Raw genomic sequence first — 13,863 nt, 5'->3', positions numbered from 1 at the left:
AGAAACATTAATCATCCTCACTCTCGCCTTCCCAAATGCTGCGTGTTGTGTTGCAAGGATCTACTTCTCTCTGGCAACACTGCAGCTCGTCCTCGTCCTTCACCTCTCATTAGGCGTATCTTCCATCATTATTAGGATGGTTTCTGTGATATTTTCCTGTTTTAATGGTGTCGCTGTTGAATTACCAGTGAAAACGCGTAAACATTTAAGAATCTCAATTACGTTTGCTAGAGTTTGGTGGATGTTGTAGAGGTAATACGAGGAAACGTTTGCTAATATTTTGTTGTAGCTTTGTGTGTGTGTGTGGGTGTGTGTGTGTGTGTGTTTTCTTGTTTTTTAATTCGGCTTACTTATGATTATTGTTGCGGCGCTAAAGGGAAGAAGCTTATGTCAGTCATTAATTCTATTCCTCTTAAAATTCTGTGTGATGTTACTCTTTTTTTTCTTCCCGTCACTCACACTTAATTACCAGCGTGAGTTGATCAAAGAAGACGTGGAAAGAAAAACTGAAAGCATCTACAGTGTCACACCCTGATTTCTCTCGTCACTTGTAAATATCATACAGACATACACAGATTGCCTCTATTAAGTGATGTATGAAGTTTAATGAAGCATCTGTCTCTCAGGAAGCTTATAGTTCGACTGACTGTGCTAAGAATTTAATTGAGTTGTAATTGTTACTTTAAAAGTGGCTACTTACTTACCTACTTATTTACTTCCTTTCTTCCTTTCTTTCTTCTTTCCTTCCTTCCTTCCTTCCTTCCTTCCGTCCTTCCTTCCTTCCTTCCTTCCTTCCTTCCCTCCCTCCTTCCTTCCTTCCTTCCTTCCCTCCCTCCCTCCTTCCTTCCTTGCCTCCTTCCTTCCCTCCTTCCTTCCTTCCTTCCTTCCTTTCTTTCTTCCTTCCTTCCTTCCTTCCTTTCTTCCTTCCTTCTTTCCTTCCTTCCTTCCTTCCTTCCTTCCTTCCTTTCTTTCTTTCTTTTTTTCTTCCTTCCTTCCTTCCTTCCTTCCTTCCTTCCTTCCTTGCATACTTACTTACTTCCATACCAACTAACTAACTTACTTACTTTTTTATTTACTTACTTACTGACTGACTCATTTACCCGCCAAAGAGTTAGAATCTGTGTTGCCAGATTTTGAAACCAACAATAGAGCAGAAATGTATTGCGAAAGACATTACTTCACAACACTAACACATTTCCATCACCAAATACACACTGATCCTTCCAACATTTAGAGAGAGACAAACATACAGACTAACGCAAAGAACACAAACGTCACCAGAAACACTACAACAATAGACTTTACTGAAACACTCTGCTCTTTCAAAAGGCCACAAAAATAACCACCTAGGGTTTTAAAAGCGTTTCATCCGTTAGTCATATAAAAACACTGCCACTGTCACTAGAGCCATAGAAGCACCCTTGAAAACCCATGTAACACTAAGCAAAGCCTTTTGAAAGTAATGGAAGGACGGTGCAGAAGTGTTCAATCATATTCACTCTTCAGTCACCTTAGAGAGTCGCCCTTTAGTCATTTTCGTCATTCAGTCACCCTCGTAGTCTCACTCAGTTAGCCAGTCACCCTTCAGTCACCCTTTAGTCATCCCCGTACCTACATGGGGAGCCTCATTCAGTCAGTCACCCTTGAATCACTCTTTTGTCACCCTCGTACGTACATGGTAAGCGAGGACACGTAGGCATCGGCAGGGAGGACCATGGCTAGAGTGACGTGATCTGCCTTGGGGTGCGGGTTGTGCAGGGTGATGCGGCAGAGTGTGGAAGAGTAACGTTGGCTGATCTCCGTCCTCACCTCCACCCGGCCCACCACGCCCCGCCACCCTGCAGCCTGGGGAGAAGGAGGGGTATAAGTGAGTCAAGTGTGTGTGTGTGTGTGTGTGTGTGTGTGTGTGTGTGTTTTTTTTTTAATACGTTTATGTACAAGGAGTTTAAGTATACTGTGTTTTTTTTTTATATTTTTTCTTTGTTAGTTTTTTTTTTTTTTTTTTAACTTGTTTGTTATGTCTCATATTATTTTTCTTCTTTGTAATGATTATGGTCCGGAATTCAGTTTTAAGTATGGACTGCAGTTCTCTCTCTCTCTCTCTCTCTCTCTCTCTCTCTCTCTCTCTCTCTCTCTCTCTCTCTCTCTCTACTGAAATTATTGAGTATTTCATTTTAATATGACAAACTGTGATCAATAAACTATCTATCTATTTATGTATTTCTGTGTGTAGAGGATGGGTGTTCATCTATGTCTATCTATCTATTAATTTCTCTATTTACACCTTTACAAATACACGCCAGCTCAATTTACAATAGCCTCCTCTAAAATCATTCCACGCACCATCTTAGAAAACGTAAAAGGGGGAGTGGAGTGAGTCAAAGGGAGAACTGAGGCATTATTGAGTTCGTGGCTGTGCTCCATAACCCTTTGGTCTCATCGATGGAAATGTTCCGTGTCTTTACTACTTTGAGAGGAAAATGTTTACTTATATATTAAAATGTATGCCTCTTGTTTCTCTTCCTGATATTTCTTTCTTTCTTTTTTGAGGGAAGCAACGGCTGGTGTTTTGAGATTTTAAGTTCATGAGGGTGAGTTTAAGAAAGCCGCAAAGATTATTTCTCCTGTTTTCTTAAGGGTTGTTTATATTATGTAATGGAGAACATTCATCAAAATTTCACTGGAATTATAGGAAACCCTTGAAGACTGAATGCGTCGTGATATGAAATGTTTCTTTGAATAAATTGAGACAGAAAAGGTTTATAGAGAGTGCTAAAGTAACTTCAAATGCGAAAGGATTAGTCTGTTTCAGTAAGTGCATGTAAAATGTTTAGTCTGTCTGAATCAGGCGAGACTGAAAACCTTTAGTCTTCATATAGATTGAGATAGAGATGCTTTAATAACTCAAGGTGTGGAACCAATAGCGTCTGTGAGAATTAGTTAAAAAATAAATCTTTCAATCTCCTTAAGTAAATGGAGATATGAAATCAATAATTTGTTTAAATAAGATAAGATACCATTAGTCTGTAAAGAAGTCGAAATTTAGAGTAATTTTGGTTTGTTAAGATAGAAAAGTTGTTAAACGATTAAAATCCGTTTGAATGAATAAATATGTAACACTTTTTGTCTGTTTGAATAAGTCTTATATGGAAAACCTTTACAATCTGTTTATTGTCTATTCAACTTATTCCAGATTTAATATCATCAAGGCTCTTTAAACAAGGCGGACTTTGTAGGTTTTAGAGTCTTGAAATAAGTAGAGATATAAAACCCACATGTTCAAGAATACAGCCCTGTGTCAGTAGCTCGTGTCTCTGTATACCTGTGCCTCATTTCCCTCACAACACATTCTTCCATTGGCACACAAAACTCTTGAGTTTTATCCTGGTCTGCCTCTCAATCCGTGGCTGGTGTGTGAGTGCTGCAGCGCGTCTCTTGTTTGTGAGTGAGTGATCAACTAAGCAAACATTTCAGCGTCGCGTTCTGTACATTCCTATAGGGATTAAGTGAAGGTGCTGATGGTGTTCAAGGTACAATGAGAGTTTCAAACAAGACTTTTGCGTCGCCAAAATAGATTTAACGGAGAATATTTATGTTTTCAAATGCATATTCGTGGTTCTAATGTTAAATTGATAGGCATCTTTCATCTTTCACTTCCACTAAGAATGATTGGTATTTCTAAGCTTGTTTCCATTACGCTGGTGATTGTTCGACAAGAATTCTGCATCATCATAGAGAAAAACCCTGTGAAAACCTGACCGGTAGTCTTTGTGTCACCACTGATAATCATCTTTGTGACATTCTATATACTCTACACCTGAGGTTCACAACTTTCAATGGTCAGTGGCACATTGATGACATAACCTGGACTTTGAAGGCGCACCAACTCTACATTGATCGAGTGTACTATGTAAGCTTGTTATGTATTCCACTGACACAAAGGTACATATTAGGCCTCGGGCTAGCCATCATACTTGTATCACTATGTGTGCACACGTGTACTCAACGGTGAAGTAATAACGTAATAATAATAATTGTAAAAATAGGTATGATAATAATGATAATATGATGATGATAATAATAATAATAATAATAATAATAATAATAATAATAATAATAATAATAATAATAATAATAATAATAATAATAATAATAATAATACGTAATATTTTTATTATTGCATATCCTCTCGATGTCAAAAGGCACAAATTCAAGACATACCTATAGTCCGTTCATCCAAAGAACCCAGGCCGAAACTGCTAGTTCGGTTGGCAGCCCTCTTCCCCGCCACTAAACCTTCCCGACATTTAAATTTTCTTCAAGTGCATTTATTTTTCTTCAAGGTATAAACTTGTATATCTATTGAGTTAAGTAAAGAAAAATAAATGTACTTGAAGAAAATTTAAGTGTCGGGAAGGTTTAGTGGCGGGTGATCAGGGCTGCCAGCCAAACTAGCAGCTTCGGCCTGGATTCTTCGGATGAACGGACTATAGCTATTAAATTTTCGAGGCGCACTTCGGGGACAGTCTCGGCGCACGACTATACCATTACGAAGCACAGTGGAATAAATAACATGTTGAGAGGACTGTTTGAGAGTTTGTGGCTAATACAGTTACATACATAAGAAGAAACTGTAAAACCGTCAGTGGAATTCATAAGTTGTAGAGAAAACTGTTTGTGGTTAATACAGTTACACACAAATAAGAAGAAAATGTAAAACCGTGCTCAAGAAAATTTCCCCTTCGTTGTTAGGAAAAGTTTTGGTCTCTGGTTAATTCCTCTCAGGCACAGTGAGGGAAGGTTTCCGTGTGGCCGAACACAGCATGGGTCACGGCGCTTCATGTATGACACCTTTGTCCAGTAACTAACCTGCTCACACTGAAAGCCGTGTCTCACCACCACCTTCTTATGTCCTTGTGTATCTGTGTGTGTGTGTGTGTGTGTGTGTGTGTGTGTGTGTGTGTGTGTGAGAGAGAGAGAGAGAGAGAGAGAGAGAGAGAGAGAGAGATAATATTATTTGCTGAACCGAGTCTCCTGGAACTACAGATTACGTATGTCTCCCACACTCTTTTAGACTCTTAGAATAAAAAGCGTCCTTGAAAACGGCTGGAAACCTTCACTGCAGCTCAACATAAACAATAATAGCCACACCAACTAGAGTAACACAAATGTTCATACTATAGCAATACAGTAAACACATACAGCAGCCATACTTTTAACTCATTCAAATCAGGATCTACAAACATATTAGTATACTGTTTATAATATTCAATGCAGGAATGAAATAAGTTGACAGTCTTCCCTAAACGTATACTCTCTCTTTTCTTCCTTCCTGCAGCGGTGAGCAAGTCAGTGGAAGGTTATTACGTGGTTCCGGAAAGACCTCAGTACATTTCACAGGTAAGAGGATTCCCTAGACTTTGTTATACTTATTTTAACCCCACCAGGAATAAGTGTGATGGTTTTGTCTCGCACTGAGTATCTGCTTCAGTTTAAAGTCATGTTAGTGTTTGCCTGCGTAAGGCTGGATACACACAAGCTACTTTTTTGTCTCAACCACTGACAACAAAAAAGTAATTCATATGCACCCAGCCTTATTGTCTCTTGGTTCCATTTTTAGGTTTAGTAGTTTCCTCGTCCTGCGACTTCGCTGAACTCCTATTCTGTTCAGTTCTCTAACGCAAGAGTTTACCGTATTCTCAGTCATTCATAGCTTTTTCTGCTAACTCTGGAACTCCCTATCTGCTTCATGTATTTCCAATTTCCTACGACTTGACTAATTTAAGATGGAGGTTTCAAGACATTTATCTCTTCTTTGGCCAATTCTCTCGGACCTGCAAGGGGACTGGCGATCTAGTGGGCTTTTTTTTTTGTTTTATATTGCCCTTGGCCAGCTTTCCCTTCTTACATAAAGAAAAAAAAAGGTTTCATTAGAGTGACGCCTTTGGATACCCGGAGTCAAGTTAGTGTTGTGTTAAAATCTTCTGTATCTGAACTCTTCTGCGCTTTCCCTCCACTATTTTCCAAAGGGTCAGTTGAAGTTTGATGATTTTTAAGGGTGCTTTGGTTTGGTGGTTAGTTTCTTTAGAATGACAGCTTTGGATACCCGGAGTCAGATTAATGTTGGTGTGTTAAAGAGGTCCACACTCTGAAACACTTTTACGCTATCCCTCCACTATTTTCCAGAGACTCCAGTTGAAGTTAGATGAATTTTCAAAAGTGTTTTTATGGTTCTGGTGACAAATTAACCAGAATTCGACATTTCAAAACGAAAAAAGGTCTTGAGAGCGCCACTAATCATAGGTGTCATCTTTGAAAATAATCCTAACGAGGGAGCAAGGCTTTATGAATACGAGTCTAACTTACATTATTATTTCTTACTTCCTTTTTTTATCATTTTGGTGTATTAATCCTTTAAATCCAGGTGTTTTCATAGCACTTAGTAAATTCATTCACTTCAACTTAAAATCGTACGAAACTCAATACTTACTAGATACACACAAAGCAATTATTTTAAGACGCACCCTTAGAAACTCATGAAATATTGAAATACAAATATAAGGCAGTTATTGGATTCAGTCTTAATCACGTTCATTAGTGTTGTGTATCTGGGCACTGCAGCGAAGGTTGTGCTGGTGTTCGTATTCCTAATTGTTATGGGAAGAAAGAAAGGGAAGAACATTAAAGGCATACTCGTAATTTCAAAGCTAAATTAGAAAGTAGTGTAAGGATTATTGTGATGAAATTGCAGATATTGGCATCGAGGTGGCCTTTTCGTTGAGTGCTTTTTTTTTTTTTTTTTTTTTTTTTTTTTTTTTTGTTCAGCCAGATTTCCCCTCTTCCATAAAAAAAAAAAAAATCGATAGAATAGGAAAACTAGAGACATTTTTTTCTATGCCTACATTATAAACTAGTACAAGAAATACTGTGATAATATTGCAGATCAGAATACATCGCAAATTGACAAAGGAGAAAGAAAAATCATTATAAAGACAGATTACAATGAATCTCCATAATCTCATTAGAGACTAGATAAAAATGTGAAGACACCATTTTATACTAACATTAAAAAATATCCAGAAACATAAATGTCGAGAGAGAGAGAGAGAGAGAGAGAGAGAGAGAGAGAGAGAGAGAGAGAGAGAGAGAGAGAGAGAGAGAGAGAGAGAGAGAGAGAGAGAGAGAGAGAGAGAGAGAGAGAGAGAGAGAGAGAGAGAGAGAGAGAGAGAGAGAGAGAGAGAGAGAGAGAGAGAGAGAGAGAGAGAGAGATCCCAGTACATCTTTGCTTACCTGCGTGACTAGAACCAGGTAGAAGAGCGAGGCGACGAGCAGGGGCAGGTGTGGGCAAGGTGCAACCATCCTTCAGGTGTGTGTGTCTGTAATATATACAACCGACTAATCAAAGACCCCTCACCTGGCAAAGTGACGTCGTACCTGGTCGTGTTGTACCGTCTAATGTTGTGATCTAATAATATTCTAATTAGGTTTTACGTTAACACGGGACACTGATCTAATTAGCAAGTTACCTGAGATTGCTACATGACGACCTACAGTTCCCTTAATAAACACCTGCCTGTTTAGACAGGGTGATGTTATTGTTGCTGTTATTATAATTAATAATGATAATATTAATAATAATAATAATAATAATAATAATAATAATAATATTATTATTATTATTATTATTATTATTATTATTATTATTATTATTATTATTATTATTATTATTATTATTATTATTATTATTATTATTATTATTATTATTATTATTATTATTATTATTATTATTATTATTATTATTATTATTATTATTATTATTATTATTATTATTATTATTATTATTATTATTATTATTATTATTATTATTATTATTATTAGTAGTAGTAGTAGTAGTAGTAGTAGTAGTAGTAGTAGTAGTAGTAGTAGTTATTATTATTATTATTATTATTATTATTATTATTATTATTATTATTATTATTATTATTATTATTATTATTATTATATATTATTGTTATTATTATTATTGTTATTGTTCTTGTTGTTATCGTTGTTGTTGTTGTTGTTGTTGCTGTTGTCGTTATTATTGTTGTTGCTATCATTGTTGTTGTTGTTGTCGTTATTGCTATTGTCGTTCATCCCAAAAAAAATCCTATATATGAACATTAAACTCACATCAGTTACATCTGTCCCGAGTCCTGTGTCTAGAAGGCTGCAGCACAACGCATGAGAAGGGATTTGTGTGTGTGTGTGTGTGTGTGTGTGTGTGTGTGTGTGTGTGTGTGTGTGTGTGTGTGTGTGTGTGTGTGTGTGTGTGTGTGTGTGTGTGTGTGTGTGTGTGTGTGTGTTTTATTATCTTTGTTCTATCTGAAAAAAATGTATGTCTAACGGAAAACTAGATATTATTGTGTCTAGAATATTCCACTTCAGCGACGAGGAAACGAAAAGTTGTATTGTGGATGTTTTTATCTGATTGTATTTTTTCATTCATTCTTTTCGTCCTGTCTGAAGAAAATAACTCCAAACTAAACATGCTTTATTGTTGTGGCTGTGAGATTTATTCCTTTGTGTGTTATTTTTACATTTTTTTTCTCTCCTTGTACAGAATCTAACGAGTCGGATTTTCATCTTGTACGTAAGAAAAAAGTGTTGCGCAGTGGAAGCCAGTTTTGCGTTCCTGGTGGTTTCTGTTTTCATTTATTTTTTCCTTTTGTCTGACAATGAAGAGTGAGTCGTATTTTAGTTTTCATGATGCTGTGAAGTAGAAGCGTTGCGTAGTGGAAGCCAGTTTTACGTTCTTGTGGGTGTCTGTTTTCCTTGTGCCTGGCAGTGGAAAGTGTGATGGTTTTTCGTATCCTCCGTATAAGCTGCTGCTCTGGACTGCGCTCTTTGTGAAGCTGTACGCAAAGGATTAAATAAAAGGGAAACGTTTGCATGTTGGAGATTAATTACGAAACAGTAACAAACCTTCACATTTGTATAGTTTTTAGAGAAATAAAAGAGGAGAAAGAAAAAGAGGACGGAGTTGAAATTTTTATCCTCATTATACGCAGTTTTTCTACAGATTTCCACAAGAACAAGAAAATAGAAATAACTTTAAAAATATTCAAAAGTAATCCCATCCTAACAAAAGACGGTTATTTTTCCACGTGAACAAGATGAATAGCAACAAACTCAAAATATTTCAACTCTCCACTTTCATTCTCCACTGAAAAGGCAACGATGGAAACGAAAAAATTTGGTGAGTGACGGAGGATCGGACATTTGCCTTAAGAGGATTGAAGTCGTCATGTAATGGTCGTAGAAGTGTGTTAGGGAGGGGGGGGGTGAGGTAAGGGTTGTCGTACCTCCTCCCTTCCACTCTGCACCCCACTTGACCCTTCCACCTTTTCACCTTCTTCTCCAGTCTCTATTCCCTCCTTCTCCCCATCTACTCTCTACAGTTTCTTTATCTACTCCTTTCCACCTATTTCTCCTTTCTACCTTCATCCAGCCATCTTCTTTCATGTCTCTCAATCTCGCTCACCTCCCTATGTATGCTCCTCCAGTCTATCTCCTTTTCACCTACTTCTCTAATCTATCTCCATCCCTCCACCTTTCTCTCCAGTCTTTATATACTCCACCTCCCCATCTATCCCTCTTCAATCTCTATGTGCCTATTTTCCACCTTCTCCATATTAACTCCGCTCATCTATCTCCTTTCCTGTCTCATAATCTCTTCTGTGCCGTGACGCGCTTCCATATTCATTCTGCTTACTATTTGGTGGTTTTATGCAGCTTCAGAAACTCATGTGGGGATTAAAATAGTGAAGACTCTGCCATTAATCTTCTGACCTCCATAGACCCTTCTTAATGTCAATAAAATGATCTAGTCGTACACAAATCTCAAGGTAAAAGTGTGTCCTAGTAATGAAGGGGTTAATCCATTTGAACAGCTATGTGGAGTTCTAGGGGCAGACAAGGTGACTGTATATTCATTTCAGGCATGGGGAAGAAAATATGCAGAGTGACAAAAGGAGAGTAGAAAGTAAGGTATAATGTAAGAGGTGTGTGTGTGTGTGTGTGTGTGTGTGTGTGTGTGTGTGTGTGTGTGTGTGTGTGTGTTATGTGAACTCTGGTTTTTGTGTGTCTTTAATGTGTGTGTGTTTTTCTCCTTGCCTTGATGAGATGCTTCAATAAAGTGGTAATAGTATTTGAATTGGTCTGCGTTTCGGAAATGTATCCTTTTCAAAGACTCAGGAAGCGACAAATGAGATAACATCTTCCTTTTTATGTGTATGTCCTTGACCGTCCTTCCTTATTCATTGAAATGGTAAACAAAAAAAAAAATCTACTTTAAGAAATAAGTACGCTGTGTTGTTTTGAAAAGAAAAAATATATAGAAAAGTACATCTGTGTAGACTTTTCAAGATGGTATTTACAAATGTATACGAATGAAATGTGAACATGTAAAATAATAGCGTCATTTTAAGATATACATCGCAATACAAACGTGATTCGAGGATTAAGAAAAACAACATCTATGGAAAGTACACATGGCAGAAAAAAGAGAAACAAAAATAGAGAATGATATTGAGTTCTTGGAGGCAGAGAGAGAAAGAGAGAGAGAGAGAGAGAGAGAGAGAGAGAGAGAGAGAGAGAGAGAGAGAGACACACACACACACACACACACATCCACACACGTCACTCTCATCTCCCGTCCCTCACTCTTCCTCTATCCTTCTTCTTCACTCAGTCTTATCATGCTCACTTCCTCCTCTCTCCCTGCCTACCATCCCTCTCTCCCTCCTTCCCTCCCTCCTTCCCACACAATGCCTTCACCAAACTTATACCTGGCAAGGCTGACGCAAGGACGCTCTGATAACCTGCTAATACTTAACACATTTACTCGTATAAGTCTCTCTCCCTTGTCAAACTAAGTCGAGAATAATAATATCCCTCCTCCAACTTGTAATCTTCTCAGCGTGTCTCGTGTGGGTGTTGTTGATGCCGTGTTCACCTGTGTCTAATTATCTGCCAGGTACTCACTAGGTATCGGAAGAACACCATTTAAGGAGGAACGGAGGGAATGTACACACGCCTACACCTTGTCGTTCGTAAATTGAAACTTCTTTTTTTTCACGGTGTTTTTTTTTCTTTTGTGACTGTTTTATTTTTATCTGTGTGTGTGTGTGTGTGTGTGTGTGTGTGTTGTAACAGGTAGGACTAGATGGTCTAAAGCTTATAGGTATGTATCTGGTATTTACTGCTGATGGAATGGCTTATTGTCCTGTGTGTGTGTGTTGTGTTATTTGTGTGTGTGGGTGTGTGTGTGTGTGTGTGTGTGTGTAATTCACCACGGCCGTCTACTGGTCACCCACCCAGTCTTCCCTATTGCAGAGCGAGCTCAGAGCTCATAGACCGATCTTCGGGTAGGACTGAGACCACAACACACTCCACACACCGGGACAACGAGGCCACAAACACTCGAGTCACATCCCGTACCTATTTACTGCTAGGTGAACAGTGGCTACACTTTAAGAGGCTTGCCCATTTGCCTCGCCACTTCCTGGGACTCGAACCCAGAACCTCGCGATTGTGAGTAGAGCGTGCTAACCAGTACACTACGCGGTGTGTGTGTGTGTTTCACTGTTTGATCTGCTGCAGTCTCTGACGAGACAGCCAGACGTTACCCTACGGAACGAGCTCAGAGCTCATTATTTCCGATCTTCGGATAGGCCTGAGACCAGGCACACACCACACACCGGGACAACAAGGTCACAACTCCTCGATTTACATCCCGTACCTACTCACTGCTAGGTGAACAGGGGCTACACGTAAAAGGAGACACACCCAAATATCTCCACCCGGCCGGAGAATCGAACCCCGGTCCTCTGGCTTGTGAAGCCAGCGCTCTAACCACTGAGCTACCGGGTGTGTGTGTGTGTGTGTGTGTGTGTTGTGTGTATGTTTGTGTGTGTGTGTGTTGTGTTGTGTTGTGCTGTTTGTATGTGTGTGTGTGTGTGTGTGTGTGTTTGTGCTGTGTCGTGTTGTGTGTGTATATGTGTGTGCCTTGGTGTGTTATGTTGTATTGTGTGTGTGTGTGTGTGTGTGTGTGTGTGTGTGTGTGTGTGTGTGTGTGTGTGTGTGTGTGTTGTTTTGTGTTGTGTTGTGTGTGTGTGTGTGTATATATGTGTGTGCCCTGATGCGTTATGTTGTATTGTATAATTCACCTCGGTCGTGTGCTGGTCACCCAGCCAGTCTTCCCCATTACGGAGCGAGCTCAGAGCTCATAGACCGATCTTCGGGTAGGACTGAGACCACAACACACAACACACACCGGGAAAGCGAGGCCACAATCCCTCGAGTTACATCCCGTACCTATTTACCGCTAGGTGAACAGAGGGGCCACACATTAAGAGGCTTGCCCATTTGCCTCGCCGCTTACCGGGACTCGAACCCGGCCCTCTCGATTGTGAGTCGAGCTTGCTAACCACTACACTACGCGGTGTGTGTGTGTGTGTGTGTGTGTGTGTGTGTGTGTGTGTGTGTGTGTTGTGTGTTGTTTGTTTTGTGTTGTGTTGTGTTGTGTTGTGTTCTGTCGTGTGTGTGTGTGTGTGTGTGTGTGTGTGTGTGTGTGTGTGTGTGTGTGTGTGTGTGTGTGTGTGTGGGTATCAGATTTTTCCCCACCGTTGTCTCACATGTATGGGGAGGAGAGATTACACTCATACCGTTCTTTTAGACAGGGTGGAATCAAAAAGCTTTTCGTCTTATCAGCTCCTCTCCTGTGACTGACTTTCTTCAGCCTCTTTCTCACCTCTGTAATGTTGCATCTTTTGCTATCTTCTATTGCCATTTTCATGTCAATTGCTCCTCTGACCTTGCAAACTGCATGCCTCACACCCTTCCGAGGCCTCACAGCACAACACATTGTTCTTTCTCTCACCTATAATCTGTCCACCTCTCTAATGCAAGATTTAACCAGTACTTTTATTCATTCAATGGTAAAATCTGCAACTCTCTACCTGTTTCTGCATTTTCACCTTTCTATGAATAGAACTCTTTCAATCTCTCTCTCTCTCTCTCTCTCTCTCTCTCTCTCTCTCTCTCTCTCTCTCTCTCTCTCTCTCTCTCTCTCTCTCTCTCTCTCTATCTATCTATCTATCTATCTATCTATCTATCTATCTATCTATCTATCTATCTATCTATCTATCTATCTATATATATATATATATATATATATATATATATATATATATATATATATATATATATATATATATATATATATATATATATATATATATACCATCGTAGAAAATGAGTGATATAATCTAAAGTCAAAATGACATTTCAAACACATTTTACTGACTACCTGATCTATATCGTAATTTCAGCAGAGCACTTGTTTACCAACGAATCATCAAAATATTAATCGAAAACCGAGGCACAGACATCTGATATTGCCTCCCTGGACGGCATCGAGTGACAGTCCTGTCTCACACCAAACATGAGTGCGTTTCCCTTATGATGTGCGAGCGATGGCTTCTCTTATGGTACAAAAATGTACCACCTGAGTACCACGTCGCTGTGACGGAATTTCATCCGGTACAAAGCATGTATTGGAAGTGTTTCCCCAAGTGTCCTTTCAGGGTTAAGTTACTATAGGTTGGGTTATCTTTTTTCTTCATTTCTGTCTTTCGTCATCTCTTCTACTCATTATCTTCATATTTCTTTCCTTTCCTTCGCCATCTGTGTTGTTCTTCGTTTTGATATATTTAGAGTCAATAAGTAAAGTAACTGTAACGTTACGCCGCTTGTGTGTGTGTGTGTGTGTGTGTGTGTGTGTGTGTGTGTGTGTGTGTGTGTGTGTGTGTGTGTGTGTGT

General features: G+C 39.0%; 1 protein-coding gene across 1 annotated transcript in view; it reads right to left on the bottom strand.

Annotated features, from left to right (window-relative positions):
• Positions 1–13,863, bottom strand: part of LOC123512420 (inter-alpha-trypsin inhibitor heavy chain H5-like) — a 116,600-nt gene that overhangs the window by 48,579 nt on the left and 54,158 nt on the right. The window contains 2 exon segments of the mRNA XM_045268819.1: positions 1,676–1,845; positions 7,291–7,376. Coding sequence (XP_045124754.1) covers positions 1,676–1,845; positions 7,291–7,359 — 239 coding nt within the window. The 5' untranslated portion in view covers positions 7,360–7,376.

This window comes from Portunus trituberculatus, chromosome 33, assembly GCF_017591435.1.
Source record: "Portunus trituberculatus isolate SZX2019 chromosome 33, ASM1759143v1, whole genome shotgun sequence".
In the NCBI taxonomy this organism is placed as follows: domain Eukaryota; kingdom Metazoa; phylum Arthropoda; class Malacostraca; order Decapoda; family Portunidae; genus Portunus; species Portunus trituberculatus.
This window is presented reverse-complemented; position numbering and strand designations above follow the sequence as displayed.